General features: G+C 40.3%; 1 protein-coding gene across 2 annotated transcripts in view; it reads left to right on the top strand.

Annotated features, from left to right (window-relative positions):
- The window catches only part of EXOC4 (exocyst complex component 4), a 372,538-nt gene that overhangs the window by 36,812 nt on the left and 311,831 nt on the right, over nt 1–23,895 (top strand). For both annotated transcript variants that reach the window (XM_062580328.1, XM_062580320.1), the window contains exons 4-7: nt 3,592–3,776; nt 6,039–6,148; nt 16,911–17,154; nt 22,193–22,370. In XM_062580328.1, the coding sequence (XP_062436312.1) occupies nt 3,592–3,776; nt 6,039–6,148; nt 16,911–17,154; nt 22,193–22,370 (717 nt within the window). The remainder of the gene's footprint in view (nt 1–3,591; nt 3,777–6,038; nt 6,149–16,910; nt 17,155–22,192; nt 22,371–23,895) is intronic.

Raw genomic sequence — 23,895 nt, 5'->3', positions numbered from 1 at the left:
GCTGCAGATGAGAAGGGGAAAAAGTCTAATTAAATGTGATTCTGTTTTATGTTTTATGACATCCTTAATCTTCATTATCCAACAGGCTTCCTCCTGCAGTCTGCAAAGAACAAAATGAATTAAATTTGAGGCTGTTCTGCAGAGTTTCTCGTTATTGGATGTAGTAGTTACCGCCACTGAACTTCATGGCTCGGATACACCCTTGTGGAGGGTTAACCTTATTTGCAGCAGTATCTGCAATAAAAAACAATAGATCCAGAAATGGGAAGTTTTTCACCTAAATAAAATTCCTCTTTAGTTGGAGGAATCACTGCTAGCCTGAGGAGCAGCAGTACGTTTTCAAGGAGTATTTGTGTTGTGCTGTTTCGGGTTGGTACTTTGTTCTGTGCTGTGCCGTACATGTTCTCCCGCTCACCTGATCTGCTTTCTGCTCTTGCTCGCGGTGCCCGGGCCTCCCCTTGCTCCTCTTGCCTGCGTTGGGTGCGCTCGCTGGCACCTGGCACCTCAGGGTGATCTTCCAAGTTCCTCGGTAACCGTACTGTTCCTCAGGATCATTGACCATCTTATACGCGTGACTTAGATGTACCCTTGGACTTGAATAAAGCCAGCTTTAAATTACCTCTGCTTGTATTTCCACATAGCCAATAGAGCTAATATTATTATTCTTCCTCTTCACTTATTGCATCCACTTCACGTACGTCCACCTGTGTTAACTCTTAATCTCTCCATTTGCAGACAACAAAGCTTTTTGATTCAGAACGCAGCAATGATAATTTGATTATTTGCTGAAAATGAGCAGCAGAGTTATGCGAGCTGATCTTTCCCAGGGCACGGGAGTGAAATACAAGCCTGACAGTGTCTTTCTCATAGCGGTTGTATTTTCAAATCCATCTTTAGACAGTTTTTCATTTTGTGCATGCTGTGTAGACATCTCTACGTCATGTTTAGTTGCTTATACTCCCACTCTATGGTAAGTTATACAGCACACAAATTAGAAAAAGATACTGTTTTTTTCTATTCTGAAATATAAGCTAGGGTGCTATTCTATAGCTTACATGTTGCTAGTGCTTAAAACATTATTATGTAAGTGAAAGTACACAAGGGAAAATTGTTTTTATGTAATGTCTGTAGCGGTGGTGACTTCTGTCAGCTGGAGCCCTTACCTTCTCTTCCATGAGCTTGGCTTGAGCCTCTGGTTATTTTCCAGACCCAAACTGTTCTGAACGTAAAAGCTTTTCTCTTGAGCTCTGCCTTGGTAATTGGTGGTATTGGGAAATGAAATACTGGAGAAGAAAACAGTGGTTAAGTGAGGGGTTGCTGCAGTGTGGCTGCATTAAGCTAAAAGGCTCCGAGCGTGCCTGGCACGGAAACTCGCCTGTGGTGTTTACCTGCGGAGTCCAGCCGCTGCGGAAGTGGCACTTACCGAGGACACAGCTTCCAGCTTCTCCGACTGCCAATACAAAGTGTCACAGAGACTGTCGAAATTTCCCTCAATTTGAGATCGAAAAACCCAGTGCAACCCAAAACAGCCCCCAAGCCCCCTGAAACTGCTGTCCTTTCTGGAAGAAGGAAGTTCGTTACCTAACAGGTCTTTTTATTGGCAATAGTAAATGATTTAGTGTTGTGTTTGCTTTTCAAAAGGCACGTTTCAGAGCTGCCTCTTGATTTTAACGATTAATTTTGTAACTAACTTTTTAGAAACTGGGAATATAAAAAAAGAACTGAGTGATCTGAGTGGAAGACAGAAGTTTTAGATTTTTGTTGCATATGTTTTAAATATTACTTTTCCTGGATATTTTGGACCCCCCTCCTTCTTTTTAAAAAATGTGTTTTTCTTCTTTGCTTTCAGTTCTTCTCTTCTTTCCTCACTGTATTTTCATCTCTCCACTTCTCATTTTGACAAACGTTAGTCCGGGTTTTGTTGGTGCTTTGATGAAATTGCTGGCCGCTTCCTGGGCTGCAGTGAATGCCCATGGCTCTCCTAACGTGGCAGGGGTTTTGCCTGTTTTGGTACCTTTGGGACTGCGGTAAACTTCCACTGGCCAAAGGATGGAGATAAAATTATTGCTTGTACTTAGTTCTACCAAATGCAAGCCTTGATCATCCATGAAGAGACGAGAATTTCGTAGTTAGGGACTCGGTGAGATTTTTCAGGCAGAAGAAAATGCAGTTTCTTCTTAGAAGCTACTTTTTATATTAAAAAGTCTCATTGGCCCAAAGCTATAGTCAGGGTCATTCTTGACTCCAAGGCAAACAAAGTGACCCAATACTGATGTATATTATTTCACTATTGTTACTATTTACTGGTGTTAAGGGACCAGACCTTAGCTCGGCTGTCTGCTGATTGCATCTTTTATGCTTTGCATTTTTATGCTCAGGTGATAGGTTCACTATCAACTTAAATCCTGAAGTGTAAGCAAATATCTTATTTCAGTAATAGTATCTTTGATTTTTAGGGGAATGAATTATTTTAAAATATCTTTTTAAAATCTCTGCTTATCTCTGTGTGGAGGATGATGGTCAGTAAAACAAGTGAGCTTTCACTGTTATGTCTAGTTATTTAAAACAGCAGTGCTGTTTTAGACACTGCAGAGGAATGGCATGTTTCTTAAATAACTGTGGAAGTTCTCAAATATTTAGAAAAACAAGTAAACTCGGTGAGATGCAAGTTGATAATGTTGCTTTAATGCACTAACTTGTCATTCTCAGTAGCACTTATCTGTGTTCATTTTTAGGGTATAAATGGAAACTAGTTGAGTTTTTCATTCCAGAACCAACTAGATCTCAGACAGTCACTACTGAAGGACACTGGGGAGAACATTACCTAAAGCCTGTTTACATTTTTGCATGCCTAGATCCCAACCTGTTAGGCTGTTGCTTCTGTAAAAAAATTTCCCTCAATCTGAGGTGTAATAATCAAGCATTTTTTTAAAAAAATCTCTTTAGAGTTGAAAAGTGCTTTGAAGTAGCAATAGTACTTTGAACTGGCAAGAGCTTTCATCATTAATCTGCTGACTGTGTTGATTTACATTGTGTAGTTATATGATAAAGCACTTCTTCAGGCTAGCAAATGAGGACTCCTACACTTTTTCAGGTATGTCACAGTATCACTTCAGACAAATAAAACTTAAGCCACTTCTCCCCATCTATAGAAATAGAATAATATTTTGTTAGTGTTGCTGTAATGAAAAGAATAAGGATAATCAAGCATCATTGCCAGTATCTTTTTCCAGCACTTTTCCACTTGGTGATCCTCTTTTTTTTATGATACCTTGTACTTTGATTTTATTTAACAAAAGGTGTTTAAAATACCTTGCTTTATACATATGTTCAAAATATTTGAAGATTGTTTATTAAGTATGAGCTGTTTGGATCTCTGATCCTTTTTGTATGTTTGCTTTTCTTGTAGGAATATAAACAAAGAAATACTTAAACCTTTTGTACGCTTATGTTTGGATAGAATCGTCATGGTATTCAGACATTCTTCTAACCAGAGGAAAAAGCTGTGAGGATATTTGGAAAGATCAGAAGAGTGGAGCATTGATCAAAGATGAAGCAAGTGACCTTTAAAAATTGCCATGTGTCTTCCAGGTGTCAGCAGTGGACTCTTTGGAGGGTCCCCTTCTTCAGGTGGAGGGATTGAGTGATCTGAGGCTGGAGCTCCACAGTAAGAAGATGAACATGCATTTGGTCCTGATAGATGAGTTACACCGTCATCTTTACATCAAATCAACTAACCGAGTGGGACAACGCAACAAGGAGAAAGGGAGAATAAGGTTGGTTTAGTGTGATGCTTACTGAGGGCTAGAAAGGGAAGAGGGCAACACTTCCCCCTTCACAAGCAGAAAATGTCATTGACTTTATGCCTCACCCTTTCATTTTGAGGGTAAGTTGGCAAGCTGCTTCCTAGCACTCATGGCTGTGAAGAACATAAAAAACAAAGTATGCTGATACGCTTTTGAGCTTGTGAACAGTCTGTTCTAGTTCTGCCTTTGCTAAGCGATTCTGTTGGGTTTTTTGCTGCTTCCCACAGAATTATAGCAAAGTTGGTTCCTTTTTGCATTCTTTTCCTTCTGTGATGCATACACCTTCCCTCTGAGTGCTCTGATCAGCATGGCTGAGGTCGAGCAAAGAGAAGAACACAGGGAAGAATTATTCATCTTATCTAGCAAACTGCCTAGACTTAAAAGACTTCTAGCTAACCATAAGGTTACTAACCAAAGCCTGCAGTTTTCAGGTGTCTGAGTAGTCTTGGCTCTATTATATGTATTCTTAAGGTGTTGAGACTTCTTATGTGGTGGTGCCTCTGATCAGTGGAAACTTGCCTCAAAAATAGATATCTGGGGTTTCTTTGGGTCTAATCTTGCAAATTCTAAGTTTAAGGGCATAGAGGAGTTGTTGGGAAGGAAGACATGGGCTAGAAAAGAGAAGCAGAGCTTTGGACAGTAACTTTTATAGAGTAGGAGAGGTAATAAGGGCAGGAAGCAGAAGGGGAGACAGCATATGATAGAGATGCAGAGAAGAGATAAACTAGCATTGTGTTACGAGAAAGAAGGAGAAAGTGCTTACTCAAAAGGAGAGATAGTAAGTTGCATTAAATTTAGGAAATAAAGGACTGATTGAATTTAAAAATTTTAGGAAGGAGGGTTGTTAGCAAGACTTCAATCTCTTCCTTACTCATCCTCTTAATTAAAAACATAAAAAAGCTTTGCTGTACCCAAGCTATGTATTTGCTAATTAACTTGCAGTTTTGTTTGCCTGCTGCAGGGACCCTAATCTTTTCCTTTCTGTCTTTTTTTCCCCACATTCCCTGTTGTGCATCATTGATACTTCATAATCTGAGCTCCTGGATCAAGTACAGTCTTGTTGCTTCATTTTAGCATGCTACTCTAGACTGGCTGGGGACCAGGATGCAATTACGATTGAAGTTATTTGTTGTATTCCTTTTAAGTGTGTTTGTATTTAACGTTGCTGAGGTGGAATGCCCAGGTAATCCTTTAAGACTTGGGACTGTGGGTGTAGAGAGTACACATGATTCTTCTGCAGGCTAGTAAGTTTAGCCCTTGACTGTGCAAGGTTTGATATGTATTCTGACCTCTAAAGGAACATACCAAACAGGAGCTCTCTCCACTTTCTCCAAAAAAAAAAAAAAAAAAAAAAAAAAAAAAAAAAAGGATGATTTCTTGCTGGTGTTCCCCTACCACGTTCAGCTTCATGCCTTTCATTATGCATCTGGGGCAGCACGACACATTCTTGGCAAATAATACTATGTGAATTTATTATGGAAACAACCAAGTAGAAAGATTTTCCTTTCTGAGTACGAAGATTCATTTAGAAAGGGTTGCATGTACGTGTGCACAGAACAGGAATTTGAAGGGCAGAGAAAGGATGGAGGTTTTTAGTGGGAGCTTGCAGGATTCAGTGGTTGACAGAAGCCATGGAAATGGGAGTGTCTCTTCTCCTCAGTATGTGGTTTCCCCACAAAGATCTTTAATTATTCCATGTCTATTTATTATTATGCTAAAATGGGTAAATTGTGCTGGAGGTGAACGGCATCCTTTTAAGATAGATAAGTACTTTCTTTTCTTTTATGGAGAGGCTTCATATGTTCTCTTGCATAGTTGTCCTGCCCTGTGTGTTCTCTTAGAGATGCACAGACACATGATGTGGCAAACTGCAATGTGTTTGTGCCCTGATCCTGCTGCTGCCACCAGTCAGACAAGCCTAGAGTCCTGTTAAATTTAGAGGGGTCCTGGGCTTCCAGATTTTTTCTTTGATCTGCTAATGTTGCCTCATTGCTTTGTGGGTTTCCCCCTTCCCCCCTAAAGGTATATATAACACACCCACTCACATGTATCTATCTGTGGACTTGTGCTTTAATTTAGGTTTTGTAAACCTCTTGTATCTCAGCTGTCTGCTGTTACAGGTCTATTTCTATTGCTTAGATTAACGAGTTTAAGAAATAAATATTCTTCTAAGGAACTAGGATTGCAAATAATAGTAAATTGTTTGCTTTACTATTTTTTCCCCTTACCCAGTTCCCTTGTGAAAGATGCCTCTTCTGTACCTCTTATGGATGTTACTAACTTGTCTACACCACGAAAGTTCCTTGATGCGTCCCAGTTTGGTACTCCTGGAAGCTCCAGCAGTAAGTATTTAATCATACACCTTCCTACTATACTTAATTTTTAGATCTCCAGATGTTCTTGCAAGGAGTAATGGTGTTTGATCCCCTTTTCATGAATGGGAGATGGTGGGAGGTCCTGAGACAAAAAACATATGAAGTGATTTCCCAAGATCATAAAACACATGAACGGTGTAGCCAGGAGTAGAACTTAGTCAGAACTTAGGTTTTTTGGGCTACTTCAATTAATTTCACTTCATTTTCTGTACTTTCTTAGTGTTGTTGTGCCCTGATATCCTCACCAGGGCAGAGAACTGCAGTCAATTCTCTTTGCCTACAGAGATCCCTTCTACATCTTTTAATGCAGAAGCATTTTGTTGTGCCAAAAGATCAAAGCTTTTCCTTGTGGAAACTAAATTTGATGAGAGGTCTTCCTATACACAAGGTGAACCTTGTGGTGATCTTTGTAGAACTGTTGCTACAACGGACCCTAATAGGTGAAATACTGAGTTTTATTGCCTCTTTTGTATGAGGATTTGAAAATACTGCAGAGATTGGGAATTAAACCTTGTATTGTTTTGGCGGATTAGTAACTGGGATGTCTTGTTTAACAGAGGAGTAAAATGAAGACTGAATAAGTGACCTACATATATTAATATAACTCCACCCCTCCAAAAAAAAAAAAAAAAAAAAAAATTGCACTTTCCCTCCTTCTCAAATGGAGAGAATCCTTCCTTCTCTTTTTCTCCTTATTAACTCTTTTGTCCATTTTGCATCTGTTTGTTTCTCTTTTTCTCTTGTCATGTTTGCTTCCTAGTCTCAAACCCTTTGGATTGATCGTTCTCTTCTTTTACTCTCATAGTGATATTGTCTCTTAGCCACATTCCTGTACAACTTGGCTCACTCTGAGTCTTAGGCTGTATTTCTGTGTAGCAGAGGTTTGTGAGGGGTCATTTGCACCATGCCAGCACAGGTTTTCCTGGCTGAGGCTGCAGCTTTGTCATGGAATGCTGGAATAGAAAAACCATGAGAAAATTCTTGGGGGGGGGGGGGGGGGGGAGAGAGAACAGAGTTCCTTTTAATTTTTTCCCTTTTTTCCCCTGTGATCAGTGAGAAGTTCAGTTCATTTTTTACCAAATATCACATGATTCAGGAGCTGCAATATAAACCACAAAAAACCCAAGTCCCAGTCCCACTGCTGTAACGTTAACTTACTTCCTTGTGAGTGAGTTGCATGTTGTGTCTGCTATTGTTGATTATTTTCCACCCTAAAATGTTAATCCTCTGTATAGTATTAAAAAAAAAAAAAAAGAAAAAGAAAAAAAATCCTGAAGTTATGGAGAGTTGTCTCAAGTCTTCAGAGGGGAATAGACAGCAAGAGCTGCACCTATTGGAGAGTGGAAATCCTATCCTGTTTTTCACTATCCTTAGTGTTTTTTTGGTTGATTTTTTTTATATATATTTATTTATGTGTATGTGTGTGTGTGCGTATATATATATAAAATATTATATTGCTAGCATAATAACAACTTTAAGTAGGCTTTGAAAACAATTTTATTGATACTTTTCACCTTTGAAGGTTTCCACAGTCTGGCCAGTCCTCATCATGTCCGAGATTGGCACTGGTTCATTACTGTCCGAAGCTGACCGAGAAGCTTTTTTTCCCACCTACAGCCAGTGCAAATCTATTTGTAAAGATAAATACTTTGTTCTAGTGTAGATACTAAACTACTGAAATTTTATCTGTAAAGCAAAGTCCAAAGGAATCCTACTTTGTACAGAGCCCAGGGCTCCACAACACCGATGCCAGGGTGCCTGTTTTAGGTACTGCCTTTTCACTTGAGCAGAGGCCAGTTCAAGTTTACTGCACTGTTTTCCAGTGCAGAGGTCTTGCATTGAACTAACTCTGCCTGTCTGTGATGGTCTTGCCCACTATGGTTATGACTTTGATAACAATGCTGTCTAGGAAAAACCAGTGTCATCTGGTATACAGACTCATAGTTGTTGATTACAGAAATCTTCAATGAAGCAGAACCAAAAATGTTCAACTTCAGTTTTGAAGGAACAAAATTGCTTGTGTTATCGGAGTTGGAACCAAATCTAAATCTCAGATTTTGACAAAAACTTCTCCAAAATGAGCTGAAAATAAACCAGGACTACCCACGTGGCAACCATGTTTACCAGCTTTTCTAAGGCATTTTCTATAAATCATGAGTGATTTGAGTTACATGAGAGAGGCAGGTAAACCAACATGTGAAGGATGCCTTTCCTGTAAGGGGAGTGCAAAGTGCAAGATACTTGATTACATTTTCTGGCAGAGAGGAGGCCAAAATTCTTTTCTACTGTCTCATATTTAACAGGAGGATATGGGACCGCTATTAAATGTATTTTCTCCAGTTGGAAGAGGGAGGTTTGGGATTTGCTTACACTGGGCCATTCAGACATCTGTTCTTACACAAACAGCAAGATAGTATTTTCAAATAGAAAGGCTATTTATTTATTTATTTATTTATTTTATTTTGATGTTTTCCCCCACAACTTGCCAGGCACTATTTACGTGTATGAGGAGAGAAGACAGTGTGTTTAGGTGCTGTGATAACAGAACAAGAAGTGATACTAGTACTCTTAGTATAGAGCTAGGTATGTTTTCTGACTCACTTGAGATTTCTCTAAATCTGCAAATTCTAATTTTATTTGCTTAATGCAGTGTTGACGGTATTACAGATCTCTTTTCCCGATTTTTAGGTATTTCACAGATCTAGGCTGTTTGTAAGCATAAAATGATACAGCTCCTTAGACCCCCAAATGCCTGGAAACAAAGACTCTGATGGCCTTATCCTCAGTTACTGTAAATTGGTATAGGTCAGTTGAGGATCTGTCATCAAGCTTCTCGTTTCTGCAGATCTGTTCTTGCTGTTCATACCCAAAGCACTAGAGCGATCTCTTATGTACCTTTTCCTTTCACTCTCTACCATGCAGCAAAGTGCTGGGCAAGTGTCCCTCAGACTGGGAAAGATGTAGGATGTAACACTTGATTAGTATAAAATATGCATATGGTCTTATGTCGAGTGCACAATGTACTTATGTATATTTTTTCCAGAGAATTTTATTTAGAAGTAACCTTTTCTAGGATTATAGAACTACTAGAAAATACTTATGTGTATGCATAAGGAAAGCTGTTCCTGCCTTTTAGTCATTTAAGTTCTTTGGCTTGTTGTTGATGAAGCAAAAAGTGGCCGTGCGTATCAATGCATGGCATTATAAAGCACTGACTCATTCGACCCATCTGAGGAAAGAAGATGCCAAGATTTGGAGTCCCTTTCTGCATTCACTTCCCAAGGGAGATGTTATCCTGTGCTGTAGAGTCGTTATAAGGAAATTAAAACAGATCCTGCGGAACTTAAAATAAAGAAAACCTTCGGTAATGTTCATCTGAGGATTGTAGGTATGGCAGTTCACCAGTAACATTTTTCCCTTCCTATCAGTTCAGAGAAATAAATTCACTTTTAAGTTATATTTATCTGCTTGAACTTTGTGTACTCTGAGGAGTATTTATGAAGGTTACTGTATTGCCAGGGCTTCCTGGAACCATAAAATGTCCTCACCCAGTGTACCAGCAGGGCCAAGAGCTCTGTTGCCTAAAAGCTTGAGATGATTCTTCATAGAAACTCAACAAACCACAAGCTGAGGTGGTAACAATGAATATTGTTGTTGACAGGACAAGTACATTTTATGCTAAATGGAGCAGATAGTATAATTCAGTCACCCGTGCATCTCAGCTGTAAGAGGAAAATAAAGCTTGTAGGTCTGAGTGGTGTGGTGATTTCTAAGATCAAGTCCAGTTACTACTCCAGGCACCATTTCATTAAGAACGTAAGTACGTCTATGTTGGCCAAAAATTGTGATGACCTGTGGAGTTAGGCTTGTGAAATACCTACAGGACCCAGAGCTTTAGGGGCCAGTTTTAATGGTTGTGAAAATGCCAGCGTGGGATTCTCTGTTTATTGTCACAGTTGCTTCCACTTTAAAGGTTTTTCATTTTCCTTTTTTTTTTTCTTTTCTTTTTTTTTTTTTTTTTTTTTTTTTTTTGTTCTTATTAACCTCACCTGGGGATCTGATATACCAGCTGGGTGACTTTCTTGATCATCATTTGTACTAAAAGTTAAATGATCCCCTCACTAAACTTGAGTTGTCCTGTTAGCCATTTTGCATTTGCATAAATCCAACTGAGGGCTTAATTGGAAGAGGATGGGAATCCAGCAGTGAGTCTGATTTCCCCCCCCCCCAATCTATCATTGCAGTACTGCATAAAAAGGCGAGTTTTTTCTGATTGTCTTGAGGTAAATTTTTATGCCAAGGATAATGAAAAAGCAACCTGTCTGTGTAGTTTAAGAATGCTTTTCAACAGTACAATAAATATGAAAGCCTATGGTGTAACTTTTGTTTTTGCAGGGCCATGCTTTCTCTCACAGGTCCTCACTAACGGATCATGTTCTGGTTAGATGCTAAGCAATGATTCATGTAGTTTGTGTATATGTTTTTTGGCAAGAGAAAATCAAGGAGACTAAGTCCATGTGAGGAAAGCCAAAAGATATCCTTCAGTCTGTCTTCCTGTAGAATTTCTTTAGATGTTCCTGTATGCAGTCACAAAAGAAGATAGGAGACTCCCATGCGTTTTTTGGTTAGAGACTCAGTTTTCATGCTGACCTGTATTGGAGGAATTTGGACATAGCTTACGGAGTCAGTTTAATTTCCTATGAAGAAACATTACAGTGGATCTGGGAACAGCCATGTCAGATTAAAATGTCAGCTTTTAGAGAGCTAGCATCCAGAGCAACATAGGATTGGAGATCTTCTGGGCAAATTTGACATTCACAAATCCATGGGCCCTGATGGGATGCATCCACGGGTACTGAGGGAGCTGGCGGATGTTGTTGCCAGGTTGCTCTCCATCGTCTCTGAAAGGTCCTGGAGAACTGGAGAGGTACCTGAGGACTGGAAGAAAGCCAATGTCACTCCAGTCTTCAAAAAGGGCAAGAAGGAGGACACAGGCAACTCTAGGCCCGTCAGCCTCACCTCCATCCCAGGAAAGGGGATGGAACGGCTCATTCTGGATGTTATGTCCAGACATATGGAGGAAAAGAAGGTGATCAGGAGTAGGCAGCAGGGATTCACCAAGGGGAAATCCTGCTTAACCAACCTGATAGCCTTCTGTGATGGAGTGACTGGCTGGGTAGATGAGGGGAGAGCAGTGGACGTTGTGTACCTTGACTTCAGCAAGGCTTTTGACACTCTCTCCAATAACATCCTCCTAGAGAAGCTCAGGAAGTGTGGGTTAGACGAGTGGACAGTGAGGTGGATTGAGAAGTGGCTGAAAGGCAGAGCTCAGAGGGTCGTCGTCAGTGGTGCGGAGTCCAGCTGGAGGCCTGTGGCTAGTGGAATCCCCCAGGGCTCAGTACTGGGTCCCAGCCTGTTCAACTTCTTCATCAATGACCTGGATGAGGGGACAGAGTGCCTCCTCAGCAAGTTTGCTGGTGATCCCAAGCTGGGAGGAGTGGCTGACACACCTGAGGGCTGTGCTGCCATTCAGAGAGACCTGGACAGGCTGGAGGGCTGGGCAGAGAGGAACCTCCTGATGTTCAACAAGGGCAAGTGCAGGGTGCTGCACCTAGGGAGAAATAACCCTAGGCACCAGTACAAGGTGGGGGCTGAGCTTCTGGAGAGCAGCTCTGCAGAGAAGGCCCTGTGAGTGCTGGTGGATGACAAGTTGACCATGAGCCAGCAATGTGCCCTTGTGGCCAGGAAGGCCAATGGTCTCCTGGGGTGCATGAGGAAGAGTGTTACCAGCAGGTGGAGGGAGGTGATCCTGCCCCTCTCCTCAGCCCTGGGGAGGCCTCATCTCGAATCCTGTGTCCAGTTCTGGGCCCCCCAGTCCAAGAGAGACATGGAGCTACTGGAGAGAGTCCAGCGTAGAGCTACAAAGATCATCAGAGGGCTGGAGCATCTGCCCTTGAGGAACGGCTGCGAGAGCTGGGCCTCTTCAGCCTGGGGAAGAGCAGACTGAGGGGGGATCTGATCAATGTGTACAAGTACCTGAAGGGAGGATGTCAAGGGGACGGGGCCAAACTCTTTTCAGCTGTCCCATGTGACAGGACAAGAGGCAATGGGCAGAAATTGAACCACAGGAAGTTCCACCTGACTGTGAGGGGGAATTTCTTCCCTGTGCGAGTGACGGAGCACTGGCACATGTTGCCCAGAGAGGTTGTGGAGTCTCCTTCTGTGGAGATCTTCAAGGCGTGCCTGGAGGCAACCCTGTCTAACATGCTGTAGGTGACCCTACTGAGCAAGGGGGTTGTACTATATGATCTCTGGAGGTCCCTTCCAACCTTGCCCGTTCTGTGATTCTGTGACATCCTTAAAATTGTGGATGAAACTGTGAACAACAGTTTTTGGAAGAGAAAATTTGTTCTAGGCCCTGGGGGTTATTGGTCTGAGATACCATTTTCTTTTGGACTTGTCAGTGTAGCAGATAAAATGACCAAAATTTTTATTGGCCTTATTCCTTAAATTGCTGTCCATTTGTTGCCTGTTCCCTCTGCACATGGGTCAAAACAAGGCTTCTGCACCAGAAATCAGCAGTTGAAGTTTCTTCAAATCTCAAATTATGCCTTTGGGATAATATGAACTTGCATCCTATTCTCTAAAAGGATTGAAGGGAGGAAGGGTATTATCTGGAAGGACATAAATCATGAAAAATAGTACATAAAATTTTACTAGTTGCCCATAAAAGCACACAGCTAATGAAATTTTCTGTAATAAGTAGCAGCAAATTTTGGCTATTCATTGGAATGAAAAACAAGACCCAAGAGCCATTTCTGTAGCTGCTGTGCTTAAATGAGTTATCAACAGTGACTTTTCTGTGGATCATACTGGAGCTATTAAAATGCCTTTTGCAGCAGGTTTCTTTCATGTGAAATGGCAGAATCATACAAATTAGGGTGTCATCAATTGGAGCAGACGTTTTTATAGGGCATCGTCAAACTAGGGAGCCGTCGGGGAAATTTCCATCTTGGTAACTGCGGACGTTAGTGGAGGTGATGAATCAATGATGAACATGATTCAACTTTCTAGTGATTTAAATTTAATGTGAATTTTGATTGCTTAAACACAGTTGTGTGTTTTCAGATGCAGCTCCAGTGATATAAAATTCTGAAAATGGCTCCGTGTTTCGTTGTAGAGGATGTGGCAAAGATGGTACTCTGGATAGAGAGCTTTAGGTTGTTGTCTTAGGAAGCTATTGAGAAACCATGTTCAAATGTTTTGCTGCTTGAATGGTTTTCAGAGATTATTTGATGTCTTTTTTGGATAGAATGAAGCCATAAGAACCCCTTCAAGACCATGAAGTGATACTGAAAACTGTTGTCCAAGAAGGGCAGTTTAGATAGAAACATTTAAGTTTTGTATTAGACTGATCTCAAAAAGCCTCAGTCAAATGGCTAGTCTTTGGACACTCTATTTCTGATGGTTTGTATGGGCAATGAGTTTAGATGGTGCAGGGGTTTATAGCTTGTGTGGGACAATAAAGCAGTATGTTGAAGCTGTGTTTTTGACATAGAACTTCAGATCAAAGTTTAAATGCGTGAATATGAGGGAGAAGAGGAAGGAAATTTTAATAATTTTAGTTTCAAAATATTTATTCATCAACATCATATTTTATTTATTATACACCTGAAGAGGGAGTAGAAAAATTAACTTATTGGTATTACTGGAAAAAGTCCTATGGAATTTTTCTTTGGTATTTTCCAGCTTTATTATTTTATAAATAATACAGAGCAGTTTTTAATTAAAATAGTACATTTTCTCCCCTCTGCTCTTTGATGAACCAGAAAGGAGAAGAGGTTAATCAAATCTAATAGCAAACTCACAATTTAGAGTAATTAAATTATCCTTTGGATGTTTACCGTGGTTATTTTTATTAATTTTTCATGACTTCTTTAGGTAAAGCATGTTTACGGAATGCACAATGATCTTAAACTCTTTAAAGGAACATGTATTTTACAGGTAGGAATTGATGAAGGTAGAAAACTAGGTATAGTCTTGACTGTCGTGTGCTTTTGGCTTAGTATAAATGAATGACAAAGTTAATATAATTCTCAGTTTCAGAGTAAATACAGCTGAAGCTTTCAGTTCTGAAAGCTGACCTGCAGGGCCATGTCCCTTCGTCTGTGAAGCTCCTCTTCCTGTGCAGAATAATACGTGGGATTGCAGTTTTAAAGATGAACTTTTTTGTAGGTGTATGTCTGCCTGATTTTTCTGGAGTAAGATTTCTGATTTTTCTGGGTAAGAGACAAGGGAAGCCTTGTGGTCAAATAGCGCCTTGATGACATTAAACGTTTGAAGAGATTGTTTCTAGTGGAGAAAATGGGAAGAGAGGAGTATTTGCAGTTGCACTGCGTTGGGATCCTGCAGGTCTTAGAGATAAATGGGACACCAAAGTTCTTTAGGATGCCTCTTATAGGCAGAACATGCAGGAACCATGGTCCCTACAGTATTACCAAAAGACCAGATCTAGTAGAACTTATAAACCAGTGTATTGATATTCGGTATTGAAATATTCACTGTGCTGTTGTTTGCGAGAGATGTAAATGAAGGTCCTGGCTATATGAGGGAGTTTAAGATTGGCTTGCTCTCTTTGAAAATGTACGTGTTCATCTAAGACTGCTGCCTTTAGTCCCCTTAAAGGCACTCCTCGCATTTGGATGTAGTAGGACTTCCTGCCTCTCTGGTCTGATATTAAGAATGATCTGCAGCCCACCTGCAACGTAGTATCAGGAACCCGGCCTCTGAAAGGTTTTTTAGTCCAAGTTCAATGCATCAAACTCATAACAACAAGATATTTATTCACTTTTTTTTTTTGAAACAATAATTAAAAGCCTTTCTTCCTCTAGCTTTTCCAGTGTCGTCTTTTCCGACGAGCAGCTTCTCCCTGTTTGCGTGCTATGGCATTTGGAGGATAACAGGAGCGTTAAGAAGGCGGGTGGAGCGCGCATGCAATACACAGCGCACAAAGTGCTTTGCAGGCTCCGGGGCTGAAAGATGTGCAGGAGATGAGAGCTCTGCACGGAGATGCGTGTGCATCCTGTTCTGTAATGTTTAAAAGCTATTATAGTTTACGTGCGTTCTAAGCATCTCCTATATTATCATTGTTTTTGTTTGACTGGAGCATTCTGGCTGTTTCTATATGTTTGTTTAAGCTAACCCCTGAAGTAGCCCAAATTATGTTTATATAAAAGTTTCTTTATGACCTAGGGAGGTCTGTCCTTACCTCTTTCGTACCGCGTTGCTACTTCGCTAGGTTGAAATACATGCAAACAGTGCATGTGATTTCAGCTAGGGGTGCTGCATTTGGGGTTTTACTGATAAAAGGGAACCAAATCTCTGCTGGGAGGTTGGGGTAAACTGCCACTGAAACAAGTATTATTTATTTATTTATCATGGTGCTGTTTATGAACTGACAGCGTACGGACTCTCTGGGACATTTTTTCCTCTACTTAGGTGTTAACTTTTGCAGTGCTACTGCTCTTCTGTTCCAAGCGTCAGATCTTCAGACAGCTATGGGGCTGTATGCTCCTTTTGATAAGCCATTTTTCATTTCTGCCATGTCATTTAAATCCTTCTGGTGGATCATTTGAGGTTTATTCAGTGTCTTGGATGATTGTATATGTTTTGATTAAAAAAAAAAAATCTGTTGAGCAGTAGAAGCTACGCGAGTCATCTGCCATCTAACAGCCCTCATCAGAGTTGGGTACAAGCACGATGAAACAGCCGTTGGTTTTTAATTCCTGCGTTAGGAACCGCTCTGGTGGAGGGCAGCGCTTCAGCCACATGCTTTCGTGCAGGTTGTCCACGTGCTGTTACGCCTGCTGTCAACAAGCCATGTGACTGCAGGTCTTCCAAGATGCTTTGGTTGGGTTTGCCTTGAAGACATTTACTTCCTGATAGTGTTTCAGTACATCTATTAGACACTTCACCCAGTCTTTACAGAGACATCCTTTTGTTGTTGCTGGGTGTTATCTGTAAATTAAGAAATGTTGATTAATGAACATACTTAAACTTGCTGTTCTATTTGTCGTCGCTTAGCAACAGAATTTCTCCTTACGCAATCCCAGTTACTCCAGGAGGGCCCAGCCACAGTATCTTTTCTAATTCTTCAAGCTTTTCTTTTCTAGAAGCCTCGCTAACAGATTTGAGTAACTTCATCAACCCCTTGACAGATGTATTAAAGTAGAATAGGATAACATCGAACAATCCTTCACTTTGGCAGTGTAAACTTTGCCGAATTCATCAGAAGTCTGTTGAGCTAGATAGTGCTCATAATGAAAATTCCAGTCTTGGGAAGAATACCTCAAAGAAAAACAACTGACTGAGAAATTCGGGGCTTTTAGCTCCGTTGATATGTATTCAGAGGATATGTAGCGATATAATACCTTCACATCCATGGATATCTTAATTGCAACAGACTGCCTCAGTTTCCTAGCTGATTTCTGAACCAGTCAAATTTGCAGGCTGTTGTATTTATGTAGAGAACAAACCCCAAGCAAACAAAAAAAAAAACCCTCTGCTCCCAAAAATCTGAGTGCTGATGGTTTCCTTGTTTACTTCTTGGCCGCTCAAAATAGTGGGAGTTCGGTGAAGGCAGATGAGTTTATATGCTTTTTCTGTGTGGTGTTAAATGCTGTTTTAAATAATTCAAACCTTGGATTATGACTTTTTAAATATATTCCAGTGCGAGAAACAAGCCTTCTGGAAATTAAGGAAGATACGGAACTGGATCCGGAGGAGAACAGCACTGTCTTCATGGGCATACTCATCAAAGGGTTGGCCAAGCTGAAAAAAATCCCCGAAACTGTGAAAGCTATCCAGGATCGCCTAGAACAAGAACTCAAGCAGATCGTTAAGCGGTCCACAACTCAGGTGGCAGACAACGGTTACCAGAGAGGGGAGAATCTTTCGCAGGAAAATCAGCCCAGGTAAGGTTGTCTCAACCACTAAAACTTGACTGCTGCAAAAGTAAGTTTGGGGGAGGGTGTCAGATCTTTTGACTGCCATTTAAACACATGATGATAATCTTGGAATAACAGAAATCTGAAATGGTAACATTTTCAGAAATGCCTCTGTCTCATGGGAAGGCTGATGTTCCTTGAGCACCTGAAAGATGTGGGAATTAAGGAAGCATATCCAGAAAGGGGAAGCATTGCTGCTGCTCAGCTAGGAATGTGGGAAAGTGGGATGATTTCTTCTGTGCTTTGACCCTAGAAGAGACTCTTTAGCCAAAACAGATGTGTTTAAAATGCTGATTGAAGGTGGAAGCACAGAAGAAGCCAGCATAGCTTTACTAGTAAGAAGTACATAATGGTAAAGCGCTTGATTATTTTTAACTTAAACCTTTTGTTTGAAGGAGCTTTATAGCAGATTGAATTGTAATGCTATCTCAGTTTGCTGGTGTGCATTTTTCTTTTTTAAGTATTTGTTTTGGCACCGGTCTGCCTTCTTGTGTTGCACTGAATCATGACTTTACACTGGTGGTGATGCCAAAGGAATTTAAATTTTGTAAGTAGTATGACTTGGAAAGAGAAGATTCAGCTTTGTTATTTATTTGAAGTGTAGCAGAGTCAAGTTCAGCTGATGCAGGAGAAAAGCTTTTAAATCCTATATTTAACTAATTATACTGTTAAATATATGTCTGAGCTTCTAATTAACTTGCAGCCCCATCTATATTAGTAGCAAGGGGCAGAAGCCTGAGAACTAAGTTTCTACTCTTTTTTTTAACAACAGTCTTCAGGATTTACAACTGTTTTGCTGGAAATAAAACTCCATTAGAGTTCGCTATCACTTCTGTCTGAAATCTTAATTTGTGATACTGCACATTTTAATGATCACTATCCAAAAATTAGTGGTAGAGAAGAAAACCCTCCAAAGAAATAACATGCTTCTTCACTGTATGTACACACATTTGTAGTGGAAAATCTCTCCCAAGGAAAACTTTAGCTTGGTGAAGACTTATTTTTTCAAATCCTATTATTGCTGTGGAAAAAGTCATGTTGTGAAGAATTCATGGAGTTTTGGTACTGGTACCTTAGTGAAATTGTAGCAAGTTTTTTGAGTGGATCTGAAGGCAGAATGATGCTAAGTCTCTGATGCCAACATGGAGCATGGCATATATTTGATACATGCTTTATGAATAAGTCTTGATAGGCTGTATGGCTATAGGTTGTACAATGAAATTGGTAAATTGGATCAGATCATATTTTAATGATAAACTGCCCCAGAGGTCTAGGTGAAGTACAAAAAACCTGTAACAGGTTTTGACATGTGATTAATAGGACTTACATGAGCCCTGTGGAAAGTGTCTTGAATTCTTGTTGAGTAAGGACATAATTAGAACTGTTTCTAACACAAAATTGCATGTGAAGCTGTAGTAAGCAGACAAATTCATTTATATCAAAAAGAATAAATTACAGTATGGAAAGGTATACTGCCCCTTAACTTAGCTACAGTTTTAAATTAATACAATTTTAAAGAGAACTCTGGAAGACTCCAAATATGAGCCTAATGCAGCTCCTGAAACTGCTTAACTATTCATTAGGCTGTCAGCCACAATGCTTGCTTGACCTCAAGATTTGGTGAGTAAACTGTTTTTCAATTCACCTTGAAACCAGTCACACATGAATGCCTCAGTCTTATTCATATCCTTGAGCTCAGTGCCTGTATGTGGCTACTGTACTTTAAACGATATCCGTAAAAACTCTCAATTCTGGCAAATAAAATGACTAATAAAAGCTGACGGAGAGGCCGGAATGGTCTGAGGCTATATATTGAAGCTTCTGCTTGACAGCTTCCACTCAGGTCGTTAGGTATGCACCAGCCAACTTATATGCATTTCTTGTTTGCTGTGTGGTGGCTCTTGAAGGTTGGCTCATGCTTTTAAGGGAGATATCTCACTCGCCTTGAGGGTGAGGCTGCTAACCTGCTTGTGGAGGTTCTGGTGTGATTCCTTCATGGAGCTCACAAAAATTTTCTAGAGCCCCATCGTTGTGTGACAGATGACCTGGCCAGATAAGTTGCATTTCTTATAATGACCGTCTGGATCCACACTCATTTATGTGACTGCCTTCTGCATTTGTATATCAAGTCATTTTATGTTGATTGTCGATGCCCCCAAATTTCTAAGACTAAAAGGTAGAGATCAAAGTAACTAGATCACAGAGAGTAATATATCTTATTCACTGTTTTGCCATGGGTGTCTCATCGTGGGCCTTTGGACTCCTTGAAAAGCAGTCTAGCTGTGTGAATAGCTGATGTGAAATGGGAAAGGCTTATTTGCTGAACTGGACTCCATTAAAAAAAAAAAAAAAGGATGGCACTAGCAGATCTGAAGGATGGCATCATTCTTCATGGAATGATGAATTGATACTTATCACCAATGGACCACAAAGGAAAGACTTGCATGACATTGATACACCTGATTTTTAGGTTTTCTTTTCTATGGGGCAAGGAAATGGGGGGTTGCTTTCACAATCTATAGGGAGTGGAGTGAGGTAGCAGGTTCCTGGCACTGGTGGAAATGATTATAACTTTAGGACAAGATACGACGGAGGAGGTCATACTGCATGTGTTTCAAATAAATACTGGTAAGTGCTAATGAATTTGAGGGCCGCTTTTGAATTATGGAAGGTTACTGACTTCAAAAGACTAATAATCTGGAAGCACGTCTACGACAAGATCCAAATGTAGCGTAGCTTAGCTTTATTTTATTTGAAAATCTGGCCCATGAGGAGGTAAGTAGACTGTCTGTTACCAAATCCCAGTGTTAGGATTCAGGGCAATTTTCCCCTATATTTTTGTAAGATGTTGCTTTTTACCAAATCTTGAGGCTGTGAAAAGAAAATATATAAAAGATTATATACACACCAACACTCTGACCAGGCAAAGGACATTATTTTTGCTAAAATTCATGAATTGTCATTAGCGACCTCATTCAGGTGTCAGCAGTCACTTTGCATTAAGCCGTTCTCCTTTACTGCTCGGACAACAGGAGTTGCTTCTGGGTGTGTGTCACTGTCTCTCGACGTGTTTACCATATTTTGCAGCAAAGGGGTTATAAGACTGCTCTGACAAATTGCCTCAGCCAGTCTTCTGTCATTTTGTATGTGTGTTCTGCGCAGGTCACTTGGTGCTACAACCCTGTATGCATAAAATTTAGGCCATATTATTTTATGCTGCTTTGTCTTCTAGGCTGTCTGACACATACTGTGTCTGTGTCTCTTTTGGGTCACCTTGTTTCAAAAATGACCTGACAGATTTAGAAGATATTTAGAGAAAAGAAAATTAAGGAAAGATAGGAGGCACTGAATAATTTGAAAATGGGGAGGAGTGGAAAATGGGGTCTGTTTAGGTTGGAGAACGTAAAGTGATGGTAGTTAGGTGCCGTGAAGGATGTTCTGGGGGGAGCTTTCCCTTCTGCCAATCTGTAACATGAGAACAGGAAAACATTGGAAATTGAGAACAAATAACTTTTTTTTAGTGTAATATTTTAGTAATGGCTTCATAAGCAAATTAATAACATGCAGTAAAGCTTACTTAAGAACAATAAAACAAATTCTTCTAACTATCCAGCTAATTTAGTTTTGCCAAGTCATGCTTTCCTGGGGCAAAGAGGAGGTATTTGGACAACCAAATTTTCATTAATAATATGGGATTTTAATAGAAATTGGCCCTGCACTGATAAATTTTTTCAATAGCATATATTTTGTTTGATCACATAAGACATTTTTATAATTAAGGTTGTCTTTTGGTGGCCTACCCATAGCTAGATGTCAGTTCCTCAAAAAGGAACTTACTAGTCTTTATAAATTCTTCTACATCTGGTTTCTACTAGTACCTTATTTAAATATATACAGACCTGTAGAAAGCAGTATTTTCTTTCATAGTGCCACGAAGGCGTTTCTGTAGGCATCTGTCGCTGATTTTAAATACCAAGGAAACTGGTATTTGACACCTCTTAGTGATTTTAACTAATACGAAGGACTGAAGTGTGGTGGTTGAGGAGTGGGTACAGCTCTGCTTCTCCTGCATGTCGTCCATCCTGCTGAGGATAGTAACCTCTCATGGGAAGATACAGCAAGCGTGAGGTAACTTCTAAGTTGCTGAGGTTAAATGTGATGGAGCTTGTCTGTCAGGAGCTGGGGAGTGGCTAACAGACGGGTTTGGGAAGTGTTATGTTCGCATTTTTGGGTGGTTGCACTGCTCAGTAAACGCCAGTGAACTTGATCAGAATTTTCCATTTTTCCGAACAATAAGCTCAAATGTGATGAGTCATTGCCTTATCACAAAATATTTAGGACTTTGCAAAGGTACATTAATTACAGTAATTGGGCAGTAAAGAAGCCGCAGGAGCAGGTAATGTGTTGTACATTTTGATGGGGTTATAGCTATAGCACCTTATGTGTAATAATAAAAACCTCAATAATTGACACAGTTGATGAGCCATGATGTTTTGGGTTTCTGATCTTTCATGATGTTTAAAACCTTCCATACTGCTCATTTCAAAATCCAGAATTAATATCGTGTATGTGGTTTGTACGTGTAAGTCAATGACGCTCTTGCTCTCTTCTGGGGAAAAAGCAGGCAATTTGCCACCCTGTCTGTTGCTCTGAGAGCTTGGTATGCCCTCTAATATCATGATAACAAAGTGTCAGGTAGTTGCTAATGCATTTATCTTTTCTATCCTCCCAAGCAGAACCCACTAAAGACCAGAAGCTCGGATATAGAGGAGGATGTGAAAAGGAAAAGCCTCAGAAATATTTAGATGCCAAACTTGAGCTGATTTCTGATGAAAGTAGTCACCTAAAGGCCATAGACTTGCCTGGTTATACCCAGTGTCTATCACAAAACGGGATGTGAAATCAAAATCTTCTACACCCTGGCCCATTGCTCTGACATGCTATGTTAAATTGTGCTTGCAGTGTCTTCTGATGTCTGAGTGGAGGTTGTCTTGATGATTTACAGGTTACTTCTGGAACTGCTGGAGCTTCTCTTTGACAAGTTCAATGCTGTGGCTGCTGCTCACTCCATAGTCCTTGGGCACCTTCAGCAGACAGTCGGCTCACCTTCCGGCCAGTATGACGGCGATATCAAGCTCTATGACATGGTTGATGTGTGGGTGAAGATCCAGGATGTCTTGCAGGTAATAATCCTTCCAGTGGGCACACTTTCAGTTTGGAACAGTTTTTATAACCAGAATACCAGAGAAAACAATGCTGTCATACTCAAGTGAGAGCTGTGCTGGATTTAGACTTCATTGTTGGTAAGTGACCACGTTTATTACAGACAGTTACACTCCAGAGAGCTTAAATACCATTAATAAACTTCTGTGGTTTCATCTTTACAGTGTGTGGAAAGGTGGCTCCTGTTCTCTACCAAGCAATTTTTTGGGAAGCTTTCAAACAATGACATTTTTGTTCCTGTGTTACCATGTCATGCCTGTCTTACAAAGTGTCACAGCTCTAATCTCTTGTTGTCTCCTGTCGTTATGTTTTAGTTATAGTCAGCTGAGGCACTTGTGCTGAGGCTGCTGCCAGCATGTTTTCAGGGAAGCCTTATTTGATTTTTATTCTGAACTGCAGTGTAATGCAGCTATACTTTGCTTAGGCTGTATGCTGGTACCAGGCCTATCACCTCAGTATCCGAGACTCTCGCAAGCAGCAGAGCTATCGTCTGTCACACATTCTCTTATGGAGACATGCACATTAGTGGGTGTGTTTTTTTTTTTTTTTTTTTTTTTTTGAGTTACGTTTGTGTGTAGTACACAGATGTACATCTCACCCACTATTTGATAGAGGAGGTCAAAGAAATGAGCTTGGCATTGTTTACAAGAGGTGACAAGATTTATGATGGTCATTCCACCTCTGACCTGTTCCTGAAAAATGCTCTCTGGCTCCTATGCTAACACAGTTTTTCATTACATGACACAAGTCTGTTTTGTTTTTTCTCTGAAGCCCTGTCTGACTGCAATGATATCTGTGGGTTTATTGCTTACGTAGATATGGCCAGCTGTGTGCATGCTGCATACTTAGATATTCCTTGGATGTGGTGAATGTGATATGGTAGATGTGCCCTTTGAACATGCCCACTGTCTCCTTACCCACAAATCTGCCTTATTAAAGGAGTTAGTGTTTTATTACTATCAGTGCTTTGCTGAATATCTATTACTGATATTATTTAATAACCAAGTGCTCATTATTCATATTACTGATAGGAATTTTTAATTCCTTTCAATACTGTTCTGGCAAAAAATTTAAGACTGGGACTGTCCAGTCAGATGTTAACGATGGGTTTTCTAAGCAAAGCAGTGTCATAGAATTGAAGCTGACCAGCCCTGTTAAAGGGAAGAATTAAACTTAAGGACACGAGGGAAGGGCTTGGCATAAGGTATCTGCTTCATACTCCAAGCATGTTATTGTAACCTATGAGATCCAGAAAACCTTTTAAGACTTTTGGGAGTTCTGCAAATCTTGCTCTAAGGGGAGAAGGCTGAGAGTAAGAAATCCTCCAAGATGTTATCTTCAGTGAAGCAGAATCATAAGGCAAGTAATTTCCCCTTATCAGTAAGAGTTCGTGATGGTCTCATTCCTCATGAGTGGTGAAGTCAGGCGTGAGTTATGCCAGTTGTTCTGGACACTGATAAAACTTCTGTACAGAAGCATGTGTAG

The sequence above is a fragment of the Rhea pennata genome, chromosome 1 (assembly GCF_028389875.1).
Source record: "Rhea pennata isolate bPtePen1 chromosome 1, bPtePen1.pri, whole genome shotgun sequence".
Lineage (NCBI taxonomy): Eukaryota > Metazoa > Chordata > Aves > Rheiformes > Rheidae > Rhea > Rhea pennata.
This window is presented reverse-complemented; position numbering and strand designations above follow the sequence as displayed.